General features: G+C 39.8%; 1 protein-coding gene across 2 annotated transcripts in view; it reads left to right on the top strand.

Moving 5' to 3' along the window:
- Window positions 1-20753, top strand: part of Slc9a4 (solute carrier family 9 member A4) — a 43138-nt gene that overhangs the window by 14089 nt on the left and 8296 nt on the right. For both annotated transcript variants that reach the window (XM_048352464.1, XM_048352465.1), the window contains exons 3-9: window positions 2647-2906; window positions 4105-4322; window positions 6370-6572; window positions 7279-7365; window positions 9922-9992; window positions 12203-12364; window positions 19236-19332. In XM_048352464.1, the coding sequence (XP_048208421.1) occupies window positions 2647-2906; window positions 4105-4322; window positions 6370-6572; window positions 7279-7365; window positions 9922-9992; window positions 12203-12364; window positions 19236-19332 (1098 nt within the window). The remainder of the gene's footprint in view (window positions 1-2646; window positions 2907-4104; window positions 4323-6369; window positions 6573-7278; window positions 7366-9921; window positions 9993-12202; window positions 12365-19235; window positions 19333-20753) is intronic.

Here is a 20753-nt window from a genome sequence, read left to right on the forward strand (position 1 = left end):
TGTAACAGTATGAAGAGATAGGACCACTTTTAAGAAGGGACCGGACCTCTGATCTGATGGGTGGGCTAACGAAGCTGTTATGGGAGTGGGTTAGTTATCTGGAATGGGTTGCAGTGAGTTTGAGTGTCCCTCCTGCTTCTCTGTCGCATACCCTCACTTGCCCTTCCTATATTATTATTACACAGCATGAAGCCCTTCTCAGGTGCTAATGCCATGCTAGTGAATTTCTAGAACCTGAGCCAGATGAACTTCTGGTATTTACACATTACCCAGTGTATATGGTATACTGCTACAGCAGCGGTCAGTAAGGAAATGAGGGGCCTCCACCCAGCCTAGCACAGAGAACCCGCAGCAGTCTTCCTGCAGTCCTGTAACACTCAGAACATACTTACACTGTTTCCCTCGGTTCTAGCTTCTGCCCTCTGTCCTCATGCTTTGAGTTTTCCTGGTGTGGGCAAACAATGAACAAAACATGTATGTTGTGGTTTTACAGGATTCTTAAGGGCCTGGTATTTATTCTCAAAGGGTTTGGTTTCCTGTTTATTAATGAATTTATTTCATTATCTTTAAGTAGTTATACAAGGGAGCTGCCATTTAACAGAGCAGTTTAAGAATACAACACATCTTGAGCAGGGTTACCTCTTTCAATGTTCTCACTCTTTCCTCCCTCCCATCCCTTCTCTCACTCTTGTTGACTTTGTAGGATATGTATGAATTGAATTCTTGACTGAATTCTCCCTACCCCTTTCCTCTTGAACTCACCCCACCTTTTAAAGTACTTGCTTCCTGGTGCTTATTTTTGATGAATTCCAAATTTTGCTTTATTATGTTATTTGAGTTCTCCCTTGAATCACCAGATTTCAGTTAATACATTTGTATATACTTTCTTACCTCCCAATGTATTTACTTCTAAGTTTATAAGCTAAATCTAGCTTCATTATGTGAGGAAAAACATGCAACCTTTGTCTCTCTAGGCCCTACTTATTTCTCTTAATATAATTTTCTCTAAGTCTTCTCTTCCGTCCCCCCTTTATTTATTTATTTATTTATTTATTACAAATAGTACAACATCATTCTTTCTAATGAGTAAAGTTCCATTGTGATTTTATATCACATTTTCTTGATTCATTTGTCCATTGAAGGGCATCTAGGCTGATTCCATGCCTTAGTCATGGTGAATAGTGCTGTAATGAACATGGGTGTGCTGTTGGCTTCGCTATATCCTGATTTGTAACTTTTTGGATCAATGTCCAGGAGTGGAACTGCTGCATCATAGGGAACTTACATGTTATTTTTTTGAGAAAGGGTCTCACCATCTTCTACAAAGTATAAATATCTTCCACATCATCTTTGGTTTTGGTAAAGCCAAAGCATAAATGCACAAACACAGGGTACAAGATAACAATCCAATACACATTCACAAATGTAATCATCTGAAATCAGAGACTTTTTAAAATTTTTAATTAAATTAATTAATTTTTATAATTTTTTCCTGCAGGGCTAGGGGTTGAATTGAGGTTCAAGTTGCTGTAGGACTACTAAGCTACATCCTCACCTAAGGGACCATCCGTATTGTAATCCGATTGTAACAAGGCTGTTTAATTAGGAAAGGAAAACAATGTCATAATTTATATATAACATACAAATATAAATATAATATAAGGTGCATTCACCATAACAAGGTAACAATTAATAGACATGGGGATATCTCTGTGCTCCCCAGGGCCTCTGAGAAATGGGCTCATATTGGTACAGATAACACTGAGGAAGGGGATCACCTCTGATGACAGAGAAGTGGGCCAGCTTAGCCAGATGATAGCTGGGGTCTGGCTTTACTGGACAAAAGGAAGACTACCCTCTGGACGTTGGGTGGGGCTGGAAATCAGCAATTCCTGGTTCAGTGGGAGCCTGGGTTCCGGAGAGGCAGAGGATCTTCTGAGGAGAGATCTGCATGCAGAGGAAGGGTTGAAGGCTTGCAGAGAGAACACTACTGAGCTGCACCCCAAGGCCACAGACATGCTACATAGGGCCAGCGGGCAGATTATCACCAAGCCAAAGCTGTACATATGCAAAGGCACTGGTCTCAGGGCCTGTGGCCTGCAGAGTCTGTAAGAATCCACATTCCCCACATGGCTGACTTCTAGGAAGGTCCCAAGAAGTCACTTTCTCCTTCAGTGCTCCTTCTGCCCCTTCTACTGAGAGAGATTAACCTGACGTTCACTTTAAAGGAACAAAGTACTTAAAGGAGGTGCAGTATTCATTCTACAGCACACAAGAAAGGGTGCATTGGAACTATAGAGGCAATCCGTGAGCTGATACAGTGAGCTTTGCAAATTTATATTGCATATTTATATCATTAATATTTTCACTAATATTGCAATACACATACAATAGTAATAATCAAAATAGAGTTAATTGTATTTCTGTCTTAAATATTTATCATGGGCTCCATTTTGGGAGGCTTTGACGATTCTTTTTATCAGTGATTTTGAATATATCTAGACTATTTGGAATGCATTGACAAGTTCAGTTACCACGAATTTATAATTGTGTAAAATTTAACCAGACACAATGTTCAGAATTGATGTGGAAAATATTTTAAATTGCCAAGTTATGTTTATTTCCTTTGTTTTTGTGCATGTATAGGTCTTATACAATATCTTAATCGCCTTCACAAAGATGCATAAATTTGAAGACATTGAACCTGTCGACATTTTGGCTGGATGTGCTCGATTCATCATCGTTGGATGTGGGGGAGTATTTTTTGGCATCATTTTTGGATTTATTTCTGCATTTATCACACGTTTCACTCAGAACATCTCTGCAATTGAACCGCTCATCGTCTTCATGTTCAGCTATCTGTCTTACTTAGCAGCCGAAACGCTCTATCTCTCTGGCATCCTGGCGTGAGTACAAGCACCAGACACACAGTAAGATGAGAACAATGTAGGGCACATCAGGTGAACCAGGATTCTAGAAAAGGCCTGTTTTCTCATGCTGATCACCAGAGGCTTGGTTGGATTTGGGCTTTAATTTTTTTTTCTTTCTTTAATTTTTGTGAAATCTGATTTAGGCCTTTTGCCAAACAAATGTTCTCTCCAACACTTGGTCTGGCTCTATTTGTGTGATTTGCCTGAGGAATGCATAGCAATTATAATGTCAATTTAGACTGCTCAGAAAAGCTGGTTCAGAGAAGCTGGGAGAAGATCAAGGTTAAAGTCCAACTCAATATTTCTTTTTGGTGGGGGGAGGGATTAATTCTCAAGTAGAAAGGAGAAGACACACAGTCCATGAGTCTTCAGTGTAGAATAAAGCTGGGTAGATGGGATAAGATTAGAAATCTAGGTTTCTCCGTTCTAAAGAAAGTATTCATTTAGATTTTATCTCATGTCCTTGTATCACTGAGATGTTTTTCTTAGAATAAGCCTTCTCAGTTTAGGTGATAACATCTGATTTTACTGTTTTCTCTATGACTTTCCTTATTTCTAGCTATCTGAGCCAAATGTTCAATCTTATTGTATAGGAATAGCTATGTCAACCAAATATAACAATATAGACTCCAGGTGTCTATTATTTCCCACTTTAAAATAACCCAAACTGCTAAGACAAGACAAAGCTTTTGCTTGATTCCATATTTGCTTGAAATTTTAAAAAGTCATAAGATTGCTGTAAGAAATAATATTTGGTTGGAGAAAGCAAAGGCCTCAGTTATTCTGCGTATACAACTGGAGTGCATTTTGTTTAGCTTAAGGCAGCGTGAAGCAGAGAGCACTGTTTGTGGCTAAGGAAGCTGTCCACAAAGGAGGACAAGTAGATAGCTTTATGCTTCTTGTCCAACTTGGGTTTTTGTTTTGTTTTGTGATGGGAATACCATACCCTCTTTCCTCAACACACTCATTTTCCTTTGTAGAGATGTTAGGGGATAAATAAAAAAAGAAAGAAAGATAAGCTATGTAAAACCCAAAGTCAGAGAAGGGGCCTGAAGGAGAGAGACATGGACACTGTACAAAGTCATGCATCATAATTGTGGCACTGCCACTGAGGAAGATTTTGTGGACAGGTCAAGCTTTGCTGCTTTTCTCTGAGACTCTACTTCTTTGGTAGGATCACAGCTTGTGCGGTGACAATGAAAAAGTATGTAGAAGAAAATGTGTCCCAAACATCCTACACCACCATCAAGTACTTCATGAAGATGCTGAGCAGTGTCAGCGAGACCTTGATCTTCATCTTCATGGGGGTGTCCACCATTGGAAAGAACCATGAATGGAACTGGGCCTTCATCTGCTTCACGCTGGTCTTCTGCCAGATATGGAGAGCTATCAGTAAGAGCCACAGTGCCCCAAGACTTGATTGGCTTCTTTTCAGTCATTTATTCACTAGTGCAATAGAAAAACTTCATTCATGCTAACTTGTTTAACAGATAAGAGAATTCAAGTACTAGGTAGTGATGAGGAAAACAGAACAGTTCTCCATTTGTATCCTCAGTCAACACAGGGATTAGTGACTGGCTATTTAGGCTGAAATGGGCTGGGACAGGGAGTATTGACATCTTTAATTGAAGAGAGAACTTTCACAGCTACACATCTAAATATAACTCAGTAAACATATCCCTAGCCCTTCACTTCCATGCCAATTTATAGCCTCTTACACCTTAAATCAGATATAGGCTATCAACTATAGGCACTTACACTTTTTATTAGAGATAAGTGAGATCACACACATGATGGAATATATTTCCTTAAATAGCATAGCTAGTTTGAGGTCTAAATGCATGAATGTGTTATACACACACACACACACACACATACACACACACACACACACGTATCTCAAACAAAGAACCAAGTAACGAATCATTTAAAAATATTTTAGTCTTAATAATCATATTCGTTTGTAAAATGTAATGTAACTGACCTCAGTCTTGGAAAATATGCTTAACTTTAAAGTGAGATCCATGCTTAATTTTTTAAAAATGAGGTTGTTGATTAATCCTGTATGTTGATGTTTCAGTAGCTAGAAAAGCACTGACGTACAATTCACATATTATCTTCTTATTTGTAGCTACTATTTATTCTTTTTGTTACTGTTCTTCTTATTATTATGCACACACTGGAGTCTGAAATCATGGTTTCTTACTTGTTCAGCATACTGACTTATTCAGCTTGCTCTCTTGGCTGGTGCTCTTGCTTGAGTCACATTTCTAGCCTAACATTTGCTGGTTATTTTGGAGCTAGAATCTTGAAGACTTTTCTGCCCAGGCTGACTTCAAACCTTGATCCTCTGGACCTCAGCTTAGGAGTAGAAAGGATTCCAGGTATGAATCCCTGGCATTGGCTAGAGGCAGAAAATTTTTAAATGACTTTGACCAATCATTTTAAAGCAATTATTCAAAAAGAAGTTGGAAGTGACTAAGAACTCAGGTGGACTCTATCAACTCCAAATTAATTTGGAATGGCTTTTAACGTGGAAAAATAGAAAGAACACGAAACTACTAAGATACTCATAAGTATAACTGAGTACATATCTACCTCTTCTGGAAGGAAAATTAAGGACACTGTTATAAATTTAAAATCTCAAATCAAATCCTGGAGTGATTACTGACAGCTAGCTATTTGCATTTGGACAAACATTTATCTGCTTTCTCAAAACCTTTCTCAACACCAAAATAAAAGGCTTAGTCAATTTTTTGATTGTATTACTCTATACATCTGCAGAGAAGTAGATAAAGTTAATATACAAAAGAAGTAACAGTCAGGCATGGGTGGCTCACACCTGCACTCCTGTAATCTCAGGAGGCTGAGATCTGAGGATCGTAGTTCGAAGCCAGCCCAGGCAAGAAAGTCTGAGGCTCTCATCCCCAAGTAACCACCCAGAAGGCAGGAGTGGAGCTGTAGTTCGAGTGGTAGAGTGCTAGCCTTGAGCAGAAAATCTCAGAGAAAGCACACTGGCCATGGGTTAAAGCCCCAGAACTGGCATGTGCACAAATGGGCATGAGGGCGCGCGCGCACACACACACACACACACACACACACACACACATTCATCAAAGAAGTAACATTAAAGACCTTCATCCCAGCCAACAAGAAAATAAATTGTACACACACACACACACACACACACACACACATGCATGTTCTAGGAAGCTACTGGAGATAACTTCCAAGTTGACATGGTGAGATATTACTCTCTCACAACCAGCCAAAATGCCAAGTCTAGACACACTCTCTACTGGGCATGATGAGTCGTCTTGGGTGTGTGAAGGACTCAGGTAGCCTAGCCTGGAGGGCAGGTGCTCATGACCAGGGTTCACTAGCACTGAATCTCTACTATCTATGGCCCCCAGCTCTAATACATATTTCCCCTTTCTAGGCGTATTTGCTCTCTTCTATGTCAGTAACCAGTTTCGGACTTTCCCCTTCTCCATCAAGGACCAGTTCATAATTTTCTACAGTGGTGTGCGAGGAGCTGGAAGTTTTTCTCTTGCATTTTTGCTTCCTCTGCCTCTTTTCCCTAGGAAGAAATTGTTTGTCACTGCTACTTTAGTAGTTATATACTTTACTGTGTTTTTTCAGGTTGGTAGATTTCTTTCATATTAAAAATAAGTAGGTTCTTTCAGGAAGATGGATTAAATTACGGAAATACCAGCAAAATCTTTTGGGCTGGTTTTTAGATCTGTGTTCAATATTTAAACTAAATTCTCAGATATGTATACATCATAGTCATGGTCAATGTTTAACTTCTAAATTATTATCATTTTCTGCAACCTATTTGTCAACAGTACCTCTGGGTGTTAGGTAAATGATACTTGACTGTCTATCTCTGAAAACAATTTAGTACTTGATAGCATAGCTGTTTTGCTTTAGCTTGAGTTAGTTCTTAGTGAACTAATAAAAATTATTTTAATGGATGAAATGAAGTTTCTGTATTAATATTCAGGCCATGATATTTATGTATATGCACATGTAATATATATGATATATATACAAATGCTACTATATAAATGCTACAATCATATATAGATCATGATATATATGTAAAGTTATATGCATATACTATATATCTATCTATCTATCTCTATATTCCATGGTCTATTTATGATTGTAGCATTTAAAGGAATTACTAAGGTAAACATTGAAGTACTTATGCAGGGGAAGTTCCTATACCAGTAGCAGCAATGACATACAAATTGGATGTTCTAATGGGTGTGATACTAGATATTCTCCCCACAGTGTTGTCCACCCCTCAGTACCACCATTGTTGTTGTCATTTGTGGTCTAGGGAATCACAATTGGTCCTCTGGTCAGGTACCTGGATGTCAGAAAGACTAATAAAAAAGAATCCATCAATGAGGAGCTTCATATCCGGGTAAGTTCTTTATCATAATTAGTGAGTGCACGTTTCTGGTTACCTCCTAGAGCCTGACAAAACATGTGTACAGGTCACAGGACTGGTAGAGTGGGTATTTAGTAGAGTGAGACTCTACTAAAGGTTACTGAACTAGTTTTCTGTTGCAGATGGAAGGAACGAACTTATGCTTAGTGACTTCAAACCACACAGATCTATAATCTCACAGAATTTAAAGTAGATGTTTGAAATGGATATCAGTTAAGATTTGCAGGGATGCATTCCTTCCTGTGGGCTCTAGGGGAATGACTACACACACACATACACACACACACACACACACACACACACACACACACACACTGCTTCCACAGTCTCTGAATTCTTTTTTTCCTCTCAGGTGTTAAGACTTTATTTGCATATTGAAAAACTTGTGCATTCCAATAATTAAAATTATTTGAACAAAAAATGGCACTCTGATTAAACTGCATTTTATAGCCTGAAGGTTATCTTGGACCAGCTTGGCTATTACTCTAGATTGCTCCTTCCTCCCACCCAGCTTTCTTCCTAGTCTCTGTATTCCTTAGCCCTTGCCCTCTTTCAAGCCAATACTAGTAGGTCAGGTCTCACTAACGCTGTATCGCTCTGACAATGGCTTTTCTGCCTTCCTCTTCTACACTGAATGACCTTTGTGATTGCATTTGGGTCCATGTAGGCAAATCTGGATATTTCCTCTTTCTTAAAGCTAGCTGATTAGCAACATAGGTCCATTGCTTATCTTCATGCTGGTTTATGTATATTCACAATGACAGTATGTTCACAGGTCCTCAACATTGCAAGGTGAATACCTTTGGGATGTCTTCATTCTGCCTTTCATGGCCTTCTCCCCTTCCTCAGGAGTCCATGTCTGTGACACATGCAGAATACATTCACTATATCCCAATAACAACTTGGATGCCAGCCATTTTCTTGCTTTGAAGATGTTGGGGTCCAGCAGCTTTATTGCATTCTGTCCTCCTTCCCACTTTTCACTTTAAGATAGTGGTGTTTCATTAAGGCTTCAACAGGGAAGAAGAATCAGAAGATAATATATGAAGAGTTTTTGTGAGGAATTTTACAATCCTGGAGAAGAATACTAGAAAGTCTAAAATCTTTAGGACAAACTAGCAAGGAGGGCAAGCTAGACCCATCTGGCATAAGGTAGAACTGCTTTCCTCAAGTGGAATTTAGGAACACCTCAGCTCTGTTCTGAAAAGCCTTTCAAGTGAGCAAATAAAGGTCACTCAGATCATACAGGGTCAGCTCCCCTATTGAAAGACAATGATTATGGGTTATACTCACTTTTATCTATATTTATATATTTACATCTATTCAAACATATTCTAGATTGACACTTGGCACGATTGCTGCTCAAGTTCTAAGGGGGTGACAGAACCAGGTACATTCTAGGTTTCTTCTGTCCTTAGTGGTTAATCATTCTAATCTTGAAGAAATGGATAGAATTTTCCTAACTCAGCCCTAATTTTGATGAGAAAACTTACCTGAGTAAATAAAGCAATTTAAATTCCAGGAGATCCAAATCACCTTTCTAATGTAATGTCACTTGAAAATGTTTAACAGATTAGAATGAGGAATAAGTGATTTCAAAGATAGAACAATTTGGTTGTAGATTTTTAGTCTCCAGCTTTGCTTATGTCTTTCCAGGTTAATTATTTGGAAAATTCTATTATTTTGAGATATAATTTTTTGAGAAATCTGTTCAACTTCAAGTTTTCACTCACTTAAGTTTTATTTTTAATTTTTCCTTAAAGAGTTACAACTATAAGTAGAAGACAATAGATGGACTAAGTACTTAAAGAATAATTTTGTATCTTAATCTAGTTTGCAAAAAATTAGTAAGCCAATATAGAATTCAATGATTTCAAATTTAAGTTGTTTATAGTATAATTTGTAAATTCTTTACTTTTACATGAAATTTCATAATAATCTACATTGTAATTATTGTAATGTATTAATATAACCTATAGTAATTATATTAGAAACCATTTTGGATAACATTTGTAGTATAATTGGCTTGAACGTTAAGTTCGAAGTACCAAGACCAAATAATTAGGGCAAAAGAATAAAATTTCTCAATTTATGTTATTATAGTAAAATATCTGCAGAAATATATTTTAATAAACTGTATAAAATGGTTGCTGCCATGTATGTTTTGACACTGAAATTAAAATCAACAGTTAATTCTTAGACATTCTATCCAACGATTTCTGTAATGCAAAATTTTCTTGACCATTCTAGAAAAGTATTGTTAAAAGCAATTCCATGTACCACGTACCATGCCTTCATTACATCTTATGTGAACTACCAAGAGGATTTATTAACGAATCTTTCAATAATGACACTAAGTTGAATTACTATAAAAACATGCAGCATTCTAGTTACCCGAATAGACAGAAATGAAGATATGCTTAAGTAAATGAAAGCCTTTTTTAGTTTCCAAAGTATACGAACTTTTCTTCTGTGCTGTTTAGAGCTTGCATTTCACCGGCGACCATTTGCTTGTGTTTGTTTTGGCAGCTGATGGATCATTTGAAGGCTGGAATTGAGGATGTGTGTGGGCAATGGAGCCACTACCAAGTGAGAGACAAGTAAGGGGACCAGGGACTCACCCCCCCCCTTTGGAAGATACTTGTGGCAAAGTAAATTTTCAAAGGAGATCAGGAAAATAAATGTCCCTCAAATCATACCGTACAAGAAGCAGTGGGAAGTCTTAGACACGCCTAGATTGAAAAACACGCATTATTAGGCAGGGAAGGCTGTTGTCATGGTTTAGGTTGCTTTGGAGAAAATTAGTATGACGGATAGAAGGAAATTAGAAGAGTCATATTTAAGTTTGAAACAAGGACAAGATTCCCCACCATGAAAGCAGACCAACCGTGGTATAAGCAGCTCTGTGAGATTGCAAAGGGAGTTCAGCGACCCATGCAGAATGCCGGGGTGGGAATTCCATCACTGTAGAGGTCATGCCTGAAAAATGTGTCTTTCCTACATAAAGACTCTTCCCAAACCCCCAAATCCCCCCGGTTCAAGGACTTAGTCCTGTAAGCCTAGCTACTTGGGAGGTAAAGATCAGGGATCAAGATTTGTGGGTAATCTGGACATTAAACTTCACAAGACTCTCTATCAACCACTAGCAGTGAGCAGAGAGGTATGCCTGTTATCCCAGCTACAGAGGACCCCCAGTGGCCGGGCAGAGTGGCTCATCTCCATCATCCCCAAAGACAAAGAAAAATGCGGTAGGAGGCTTGCAATCCAGACCGCTCAGCACAGCAAGTGAGATCCTACCTCTAAAATAACTAGTGCAGAACAGGGGCGGAAGGAGTGATTTTAAGTGGTAGAGCGCCTGCCTAACAAGCACAAAGCTCTGAGTTCAGACCCCAATACCATTTCTTAAGCCCACATCCCTCTTTGCACTATCTCAGATTTCTGAACTAGTGGTTTGTTGGTTCTGGACTTGGACTTATGGAGAAAGAGGTGTCTAGAGACAAAGGACATAAGTCACTGATGAGTGGTTGGTATCAAAGGTCACAGGCATGCATAAGATCATGATAAGGATATGAAGGGAAGATGCTGACTAAATACAGAACTCTGAGAAGCTTTGAGTCATATAAATCAGGCAGAGAGAGGGCAGACGGAGACAGGAAAAGGGGGCCAGGAGGGCTGGCAGGGAAGCAGGAGGGGAGCGAGGGGTGGAAGGCACCGAGGGATGGCAGACTGAGTGTAGAGTCAGACAATGGCAGTTACTGGGCTCAAGCAGCACAAGGTCAAGGATGCTCAGCATGAAGAATGTGAAACATATTCAGAAGAGGGAGATGATCACAGAGGACTGAGGATCACCATGGCCTGTGAGGGAAAAGGGCAGGGAATTACCAGGCCAAGGGAGTTACCTAATGGGAGACGTATTCGGTGTGATATGAGCCCAACAGATCACAGAGGTCCAAAGGTCTGTGTGCCCCACCTGTAGAGGACATACTGGACAGAATCTGCTCACCTACTATTCTAAGAAGCCAGACGCCAGATCAAAATACCAGCAGCCCAGCAAGACACGCTCCTCTCTAGAAAATAAGGCAGGAACACAAACTACTCTCTCCACATGATGTGATTAGAAGTCTTGGAAATTCCAGCTCCAAACAAATGGCCAGCTCTGAGCAGGTGCCACATGCACGAATGCAGTGTAAACTAAAAGACTTGCCAGAGGTTCGCTACAATAGTCAGGGGCCTTCAGTCTCTGGCCTATTCAGAGCTTCCATCATTCAGAGTTTTGGGACCTATGTGGGCTTTTTCCCCCTCCTCCTTAATTGGCAAGATTCAAAGTGATCTGAACATAATGGGGTAAAACTACTGTAACTACCAGGCTATTTAAATTTATTGGGTTCTGGTTGAATAGGCAACATTACTGTAAGTACAGCTGCTGCTGTTAGGAGCTATTAGAATGGAACACTTGTTCAAAAGCCTCAGCCCCTTCATCTCTTACAATTGGCTCTGAGCAGGCCTGGGTCCCCTTGCTCCTCACGGAGCACACTTTTGGCCCTAATTGCTGTTTGTCTCTTTCTTTCTGTTACTCATTTTTCAATGTATCCAGGCCAGTAGGCCATTGTTTCTTTCCTTTATAAAAAATATGCATAAGTACTATACATTGTTTTTGGAGAATCTATTCAAATGCTAAGAATTCTAAGCCAGTATGATGTTGATGTTTTTCAGAATAAAGTCCACTGGTAGTTTGTTTTTAGGAAAGAAAATATGCTTACATGATGCCTAAAGAGATTAAAGATTTCCAAATGTTGCTTTTCAATTTTAGGTTTAAGAAATTTGATCATAGGTATCTACGGAAAATCCTAATTCGAAAGAACCAGCCGAAATCAAGCATTGTTTCTCTGTACAAGAAGCTGGAAATGAAGCAAGCTATCGAGATGGTAGAAACTGGGATTCTAACTTCTACAGCGTTTTCCATACCCCATCAGTAAGTCCTATCTATTCTTGGTCTAGACTTTCAGTGGCAGAATTCCAGGGAGAACTAACCACGGTTCCATTTAAAGGTTTTACCAGGAGGAGAGGCAAATAGAGTATTTTAATCAGCTTCCCACTACTGCAACCAATACCAAATGATAGCTGTAGGAAGAGAAAAGATTTATTTTAGCACAGAGTTTTGGAGATTTCAGTCACAGTTGGTCGGCCAAATAATTGCTTTTGGACCCATGGAGGGGGTAATGCATGATAGCAGCAGTGCCTGACAAAACTGTTCACTTCACAAAGAAGAAATAGGGTTTGGGGTCCCAATGTGTCCCTCAATGTCCATCCACAGTGAACGGACAGAGGGCATCTCACGAGCCCCCATTTCTTGAGAGGTTCCACAATTTCCAATAGAAATTCCAGCCTGGAATGGGCTGGGTATAAGAATTTGACACTTATCCAAACCATAATAATGAGGAAGGAATCATAAACAACAACAACAAAACTAGATGCTGGCATTTTGTGGTTTGATGAACATGTTTAATCCTGTTTCAGAATAGTTTTGTTTTTATTTTTGCAGCAAGACTTGCCTCCTTGTAGTTACACAACATCTTCCTTGAAGAGAGAGGAGAATGTGAATCTACAGAAAAGCAGTATTTGTGTGTGTGTGTGTGTGTGTGTGTGTGTGTGTGTGTGTATGTTGAACTCAGGGCCTGGTTGCTATCCCTGAGGTTTTTGCTCAACGTTGGTGCTCGAACACTTGAGTCACAGCTCCACTTCTGACTTTCTGATGATTAATTGAGATAAGAGTCTCATAGACTTTGCTGCATGGGCTGGCTTTGAACCCTGATTCTCAGTCTCCTGAGTAGCTAGGATTACAGTCATGAGCCACCTGCTTCCGGCTTAGTGGCGGCACATTTTTATGAGATTTTCTTTATTCTCTTGAAGAGAAATCTCCACCCGTTTACTTTGTTCATTTGACTCAGAATATTCCATAAGTCACTTCCATTCCTCTCTTAAATGAGGAGAAACAAGTTAGATTTCTGAGATGCCAACTTGGATTTGGGGAGATGTCAGTCAGTCTTGTATCACTGTAACAGAACGTCTGACACAGAATACTAGTAAAGTAGAGTGGTTTCTCTGGGCTCCCAGTCAGGGAGATTCAAGTCCAAGATCTGGGGGCTGCAGTTGTTTGGGCCTCTGGTGACGGTATCACGTGACGTCAGGAACCCACGTGGGAGAAAATGTGCACATCTTGAGCCAGAAATTAGAAAGGGAAGGAAAGAACCTGGGGATCCACAATCCCCTTCGAGCTATGCCTGTGATCTAGAATCCTTTTGTGAGGCCCCGCTTCTTAAAGGTCCACAGGGTCTCCCCTTGGATGACACTCATCTACACCATAGCAAGGGATAAGTGTCAGTAGAATGAGGTGTGGTCGTTGATGAGTTATTTAAGAGAAAACGTGCGTTTGTAGTTGTATCTAGGGGCAAGGTCCATCTAAGATTGTAACATTTGCCTTGAATCTTTGTGAGACCAGCTTAGAATAGGAGGAGAGATTTAACTGAGTTCCTTGCCTAGTAGTGTTGAGGTGGAGGCAGGATGTGTGGAAAGGCAATGCGTGAGTAGAACTCCATCATTTTCTTGTCAGATTTCTTTCGGATATGGTCTGTCTCCCCAACTATCTGGTAATCACTTGGCCTCCAAACGGGCCAGCTTATTTTCTTAAAGCTCTTACTCTTTCCTTAAAGATTTGTTTCAACCTTATAAGAATTAATTTACCTCCTCCAAATGCCCAGTCTTCCAAGGAAGGGTTTATAAATTGGGGAAATTAACTAGAGACAGGTACCCCAACCTCCTTTCATGCTGTCATCGCCAGGAAGCAATGACTGTTGATCACAAGCTTCAAGGATGTCCTCACGTTAGAGGAGCAAGCTGAGAGAAGAGCTAAGAATAGGTGGCAATAAATTCGTCACAAACTGCTGGGTGTTATTTTTCAGATTACACTTTCCTCCCTTACCTGTTGAAGAATCAGAAACACCATTGCTTTCTTACAGGGCAGGGGGAAGAAATCCAAACTTGTGTCTCCAAGGTTATCTCAGTAGAGAAGCAGCTTTCTGCCTTTTTTCTCAGTGACATTGTTTCCATGGCTTGTTTGTTTGTATTCGGCTGCTCATCACATGGTTTTAAGGAAACTTCTGTTGCTAAAATGGGAAAGTTGCTAGCAAATATTTATTGGCAAGCTACCTGGAGCCATAAGTGGAGCCAGGGGCAACAGAAAAATCAGGAATGTTAATCTTGTTTTCATTCCGAGTGTTGCTATTTTATTCATCAAAGATCTTTTTGTGTTTTTCCTTTCTAAAATACTGCCTTCAAATAGTCGATGTCTTACTTAATGATTGAACTTTTTGATTCCCCCCCACCCCCATCACTTTGTACCTTAGCGCCAGTCCTGATCACTAGATGACAGCATACTCCAGCAGGGTCACAATATTAATTTTTTTTTTTTATGATGTGAAGCCTAACAAGTAGGGAGCTACACAGGCGTGTGTCCCCTGTGGTCGCCTGGCCTGTAGCCTGCTCACTGAAGGATGAAGAGTTAATGCAGGGGCCCCGGAGAGCTGGACAGCTCCAGGCAGTAGAGACCACCAAGAACTTCCTGGTTGGGTTCGCTCTCTAGTTATGAACCCTTGGTCTAGGAATGCAAAGGTGCTTATCTCAAAACCATAGTATGAAATCTTTGTATTATATTGCATTGGCCATAAGCAACTACTTCAATTTCTAACCCAAAGGAGCCCCTCCCTTTCCCCTTCGAGTTAATTATTGCTTCAAACCTTGACTGAAGATATTAAGGATAAGGTATTTTCTTATTTTATCTTACGCACTTCCTATACCTCAATCTAGTCAGTTACCTGGGTGAGATATTTTAAAGCTTATGTTGAATACAACTTTATTATATTTAAATTTCTTTTATCTGATCTCATTAGAAATCTTGTAGTAACATCAAGAAAAAGGAATTCCTTTCCGAAGATCAAAGTGACTAAATTCTGAAAAAAAAACAAACTTTCATACAATAATAGGAAAAAGAAGTGTGTACTCAGCTCACTTTTTATTATTCTGCATGAGATAACAATAAAATGCACAGGTATTTCTTTTCCTTAGAAGTCGAAGCAATTGTTCTACCAAAGGTTTAGATTTCCAGATTCTTTGACCTTCAAGAGGCTGATCCTGAGGAAGCGCTGTTGCTTTAAAGCATATTATTTCTAATTATTTTAAATCAATTATAGTTGTTTTAAATTCCACCCTCTGGAAGAGGGAAAATATACATATATATTGATTATTATCTTAAGTATAAATAAGCTCAACTCCTCTACAAGTGGTCAGCTGTTTGAAATGACCAGAGGATAGCAAGGTGCTGGTGGCTCACGCCTGTAATCCTAGCTGCTCAGGAGGCTGACATCTGAGGATTGTGGTTCGAAGCTAGCCTGGCTTAGAAAAGGCCATGAGACTTGTATCTCCAGTTGGCCAACAGAAAAGCTGGAGGTAGAGGCGTGGTTCAAGTGATAGAGTACCAGCTTGAGCAAAAAATGCTAAGGACAGTGCCCCAGCCGGAGTTCAAGTCCCACTACTGGCATAAAATAAAGAAATAAAGAAATATAATAAATTATTAGAAAATAGGAACTTAAAATGATTGAAAGTATTGAATCTATAAAATTGTGCTGGCTAATATTGTAGCTATCTTAAACTATTTATAAATGTAATTCATAACAAACTATAATGTATACACCCTCAAAGGATTATATTTTGAAATTCCCAAGTCATTTTTACCTGTGTCATTTATTTTTAAGTATAAATAATTTCATCGAAAAATTTCTACCTTTTTACTTGATCGTGTTTAGATCAACAGGTATAGGTTCAAATTTCTGTGTTGGTACAAGGCTGACGTCCAGCTGTATCTTCTGATGCCAGTTTTCACTTCTACACGTGAACGTTGTGCATTTCCCAGCCACGTGTGCGTGTTATGGCTAGCTGTCCTGGTGTCCTCTGCAGAGGACACGAAGCAGACACGTACACAGTGCTCTCCGGGCAACGTTGTAGGTGAGGTGCACTGGAATCCCAGTCATCTGTACCTGCTCTGTCCATAGACGTCATATCCAAGCCGTGCCAGCGTGCACTCAGATTACAGGATTTGATCTTTGGCAATTATACTATGCAGGAATATGATATTGCTGAACTTGTTTTTGTCAGTCATTGGGCTTGAACTCAGGGCCTGAGTGCTGCCCCTGAGCTTTTGTATTCAAGGTTGGCGCTCTACAGCTTGAGCCACAATTCAAGTGAGATTAGAGTCTCGTGGACTTTCCTGCCTGTGCTGGCTTCCAACTGTGACCCTCAGATCTCAGCCTCCTGAGTAGCTAGGATTGCAGGCATGAGCTACTGGCACTGGGCGGTGGAACTTCTCAAATTTGTATAGTACCTCACTAAAAGAGAAAGAGAGAGAGAAGAAGAAGAAGGGAGGGAGAAGGGAGGAAAGGAGGAAGGAAGAGGGAAGAAGAATGCTATAGAAGTATGAACTTTGTATACATTTGAATTCATATTTTCCCAGCTTTATTTTAGTTACCAAGAAAGAACCATAGAACTTTTTTTTATAAGGCAACTGATATTTTCGGTCATGGATAGTACATAAGTGCTCAAGAGACAAGTGCCCAAGATTATCCTTTCCATCATGTGATCCTGACATCATCATCGTAGTTTTCCTCTGGGCTGTGTTTTTCTCATGCTGGTGATGGGAGTCTTTGGGGGATGACAGGGTGAGTGGCATGGAGCTTCTCGGCATGTCAATCAGGATGAAGGGATTCCTTTGAGGTGCCCCATTACTCATTCTAGGCAGCAGCCTGGGTGGACTTAATTGGTCTGGACTTTCCCCGAATGGTCAATTATAAGCTGGAAATAATGCCAAGTGTGATCCACTGCCGTATCGAGTTTCACTCTGCGGTTCCCTTTATCAGTGGGCTTTTCTTATTTGTTTTACTATGAACACAGAAAATGGAACTGTTTGACTAGCTGGTGTTTCTGTTTAGCAGTCCATTACGCCTTCCATAACAAAGGAATGTGTTCAGATCGTGACAGCATGTGAGCGTACCTAAATCAGAATAAATTTTATTTGGAGGACATTTATATAGTTAGGTTGAAATGCTCTGATAATAATGTTTGTATCACCAAGGGAGGTAACTGAGTACCCATACAGGTGACATTTGCAGATGTAGGATAGAGAAATTCTGATTTCAGTGAGTTTGTATGAAGAGCAATCTACAGATAGCATTTCTAAATAAAGTCCTGGCATACTATGATATGCAATATCCCACTCTTTAAAGATATATTACCAGTTGTACATTACTTTCAAAGATTTCTGCATGTGTTGCTACTAAGTTTGGCAGGGGGGGGGGGGAGAATCCTTGAAGGTGACCTGCATTGAAACTAACTGCTTACTGAAATGTGATACTTTTCCTAAGAACACATAGGAAGCAGATTCTGAGGTCATCAGAACTCTCAACATCGCTGTAGCTAGAGGAAACAAGCAGAAAGACAAACACACAAAAACCTCCACGAGGGCATCTGGAAAAATGCTCAAAGATATTAAGGATGTTAAGGGGTATTAAAAGAAACACTTAATTTTCCTTAGTTCTTTCTGCTTTTTTGTGAAAATGTTAGGAACGTTTATTAGAGAAGGAATTCATTGTCAATAGATTTTAGTATGAGTTATCACTGGGGTGAGAATTGCTTTCTCTCTTTCTTCTCATGGTCTACAATGAATACATACTGCTAGTATAATACAAATGTAGTGTAATAAAAATATTTTCAATATATTAGTCAAGTGCTGATGGTTCATGCCTGGAGTTGAAGCTACTCAGAAGGCTGAGATCTAGAAGATCATGGTTTGAAGCCAGCCATGGCAGAAAAGTTTGTAAGACTCCATGTCCAAAATAATCAGTAAAAGCTGAGCTAGAGGCATGGCTCAAACAGTAGAGCCACCAGTTAAGCAAGTAAGCCAAGCAAGTTGGAGGCACTGAGTTTAGATACTAGCACTGACTAAATAAATAAATAAATAATTAAAACCACTAATATAATCAAACATCATTTGTCACATGAAAATTCTTCCAATATCAATGTTCTGACTTTAAAATCCCCTCAGGACAATTGTGCACAGACTGCTAACCTAAGCCTGACCTCAGTTTAAATTCTTCTGGGGGTTCATGGTGCCAATGCTTCAGAGCTGGGCCAACTTTCATAGTTTAAACTGTTTAATTCTCTTTATAAATTCCTTTAACAAATTAAAATCCCTCCAGGTATTATTGAAAGATAAAAGCATTCATGTCACATCTCCATCTCTTACAACAGCACTTCTCAAAATACGATCTGTTGATAGCACTGGTCTGTTCGTCACCTGACCACAATGAGACCAACCACATGATTCATAATTAATCCTCGAGTAATTTGTTTCATATAACTGTAAACTATTGGTATTTCATTCTTTGATATAATGCTCGGACACTCGATTTTAATGTATTCTGCAATCATTCCAACTTGTGACACTTTTGGAGCAAAAAATTATTTAGCTGTCATTACCTTGAACCCCTTTTTAAAAATAGGTCAGGGTAGTTACCACAGAAATACTACAGGAATAATATTGTCTTTAAAAATTACATCAAAACTCAAGTTGTGATATCTCAAATGAGTTTGCTAAAATAGTGGGAATGGTTAGGTAAAAATACAGTTCTGCCACTGAAGAGTTCTCATCACAGCAGGCCAAGGCAGTTCATGTGTCTGTGGTGCCTCTTGCCAAGATGACAGAAAAGCACTCAGTTTTCCTCCGATGATCTTTCCAGGGCCCGGAGGATACAGGGAATCAAACGTCTTTCCCCTGAAGATGTGGAGTCCATGAGAGACATTCTGACACACAACATGTACCAAGTTCGACAAAGGGTATGTGTGGGCTCTTGGCCTTGCCCCTGCATCTGCTCTGGGAACCAGTTCCTTCAAGAATCGGTTTCTGTTCACATTGTTCTTGCAAAGCAGCCTTCTGATGAACTGGTTCTCTCGGCTTGGTTTTGGAGAACAGAAAGGTAATTGTTAGGTTTCTCCTGTAAACTTGGCACCCATGGAATAAGGAGGGATGCAAATCCAGTGGCGGTCTGTAGGGGTCAGGCTGTCCCAATCCTGGGGCTTGGAAATTTCCAGAACCTGTGGGTCTTCCTTTCCTCCAAAGGTGAGACAAGTACACAGTCAGCTCAGAATAAAAGAGGACACAAAGACACGAATGACTACTGAGATGCCTCAGTAATGGGAAAGTAATGAATGGAATAAAAGATTAAAAGCTGAATTCATGTAGGTGAGAATACTGAATTTACAATCATGACAACCAGAAAAAGAGAGAGAGAGAGAGAGAGAGAGAGAGAGAGAGATTAGACTTCTTATTTTTAGTTTTGAACATGTATCTGAAATCTAGTATATTCGTGTACTCTTCCTTAGGATCTAGTACAAAGTGTAGGTGACAGTATTTATGGGGACAGTGGGTACAGCCTTCAGGAGCTTTGATCAAAGAACAATTAAACAAATGCCTTCTGTATAGAAGTTTTCAAAGTTTGAGGATTCAGTTGTGAATCCTAATCCTTGGGCTTTATTCTAAGAAGATATTCATTGTAGGTGCCTTTGATTTTTGCTTTTGATTATGATCATCATTTTAATGGGATTCAAACACTAGTCCAACTCTTCATTTTCAATGAGCAGATACTGGGGTCCGTGCAGCTGATGATGCAGCTTGTTCAAGGTCGCACAATAAATCTCAGTCAAAAAACACAGATCTGCCATCTCTGTGGCATTCTTTCCGTGACTGTGGACTTACATAATCCAGTGAAAGCGAGCGTTCAGTGGTGTCCTGTTTCAGAAAGTTCAATGACTAAGGGGCCAGCATCAGGGAAAGGCTGGAGACTAGCTTGAAGGAATGTGGGTCAGGTTCAATGATAGCATATGTAGAGTAAATTCCACAGCCTTCAAGTCATTCCAAGTGAAACTGTCGCAGTAAGTGGATTACATTCAGCCCTCAGTAAATAGACCAGTACTTCCTGGTCTCAAGAATGCCGCCAGTTTAAGCCAGAGCTCACAAGGTACCTGGTATTCAGCTCTTCCCCACTTGGATGAATGAAGGGAAAGATCCAGAAATGGAGGTGAATATCTTGAAACTTTAATCCAGTTTGAAATGGGCCATCACCCTCTCTCTTTCTCCTTCCCTAGTTTGGATTCCCAGATGACCCCTTCTTCTGCTGTGAATTTCCTCCTCTATCAGTCCTCCACAGTTTTCCTTTCTGGGTATGCAGCACTTCCCTTCTGTGTGGCCCCCAAATCTG

The sequence above is a fragment of the Perognathus longimembris genome, chromosome 8 (assembly GCF_023159225.1).
Source record: "Perognathus longimembris pacificus isolate PPM17 chromosome 8, ASM2315922v1, whole genome shotgun sequence".
In the NCBI taxonomy this organism is placed as follows: Eukaryota; Metazoa; Chordata; class Mammalia; order Rodentia; family Heteromyidae; genus Perognathus; species Perognathus longimembris.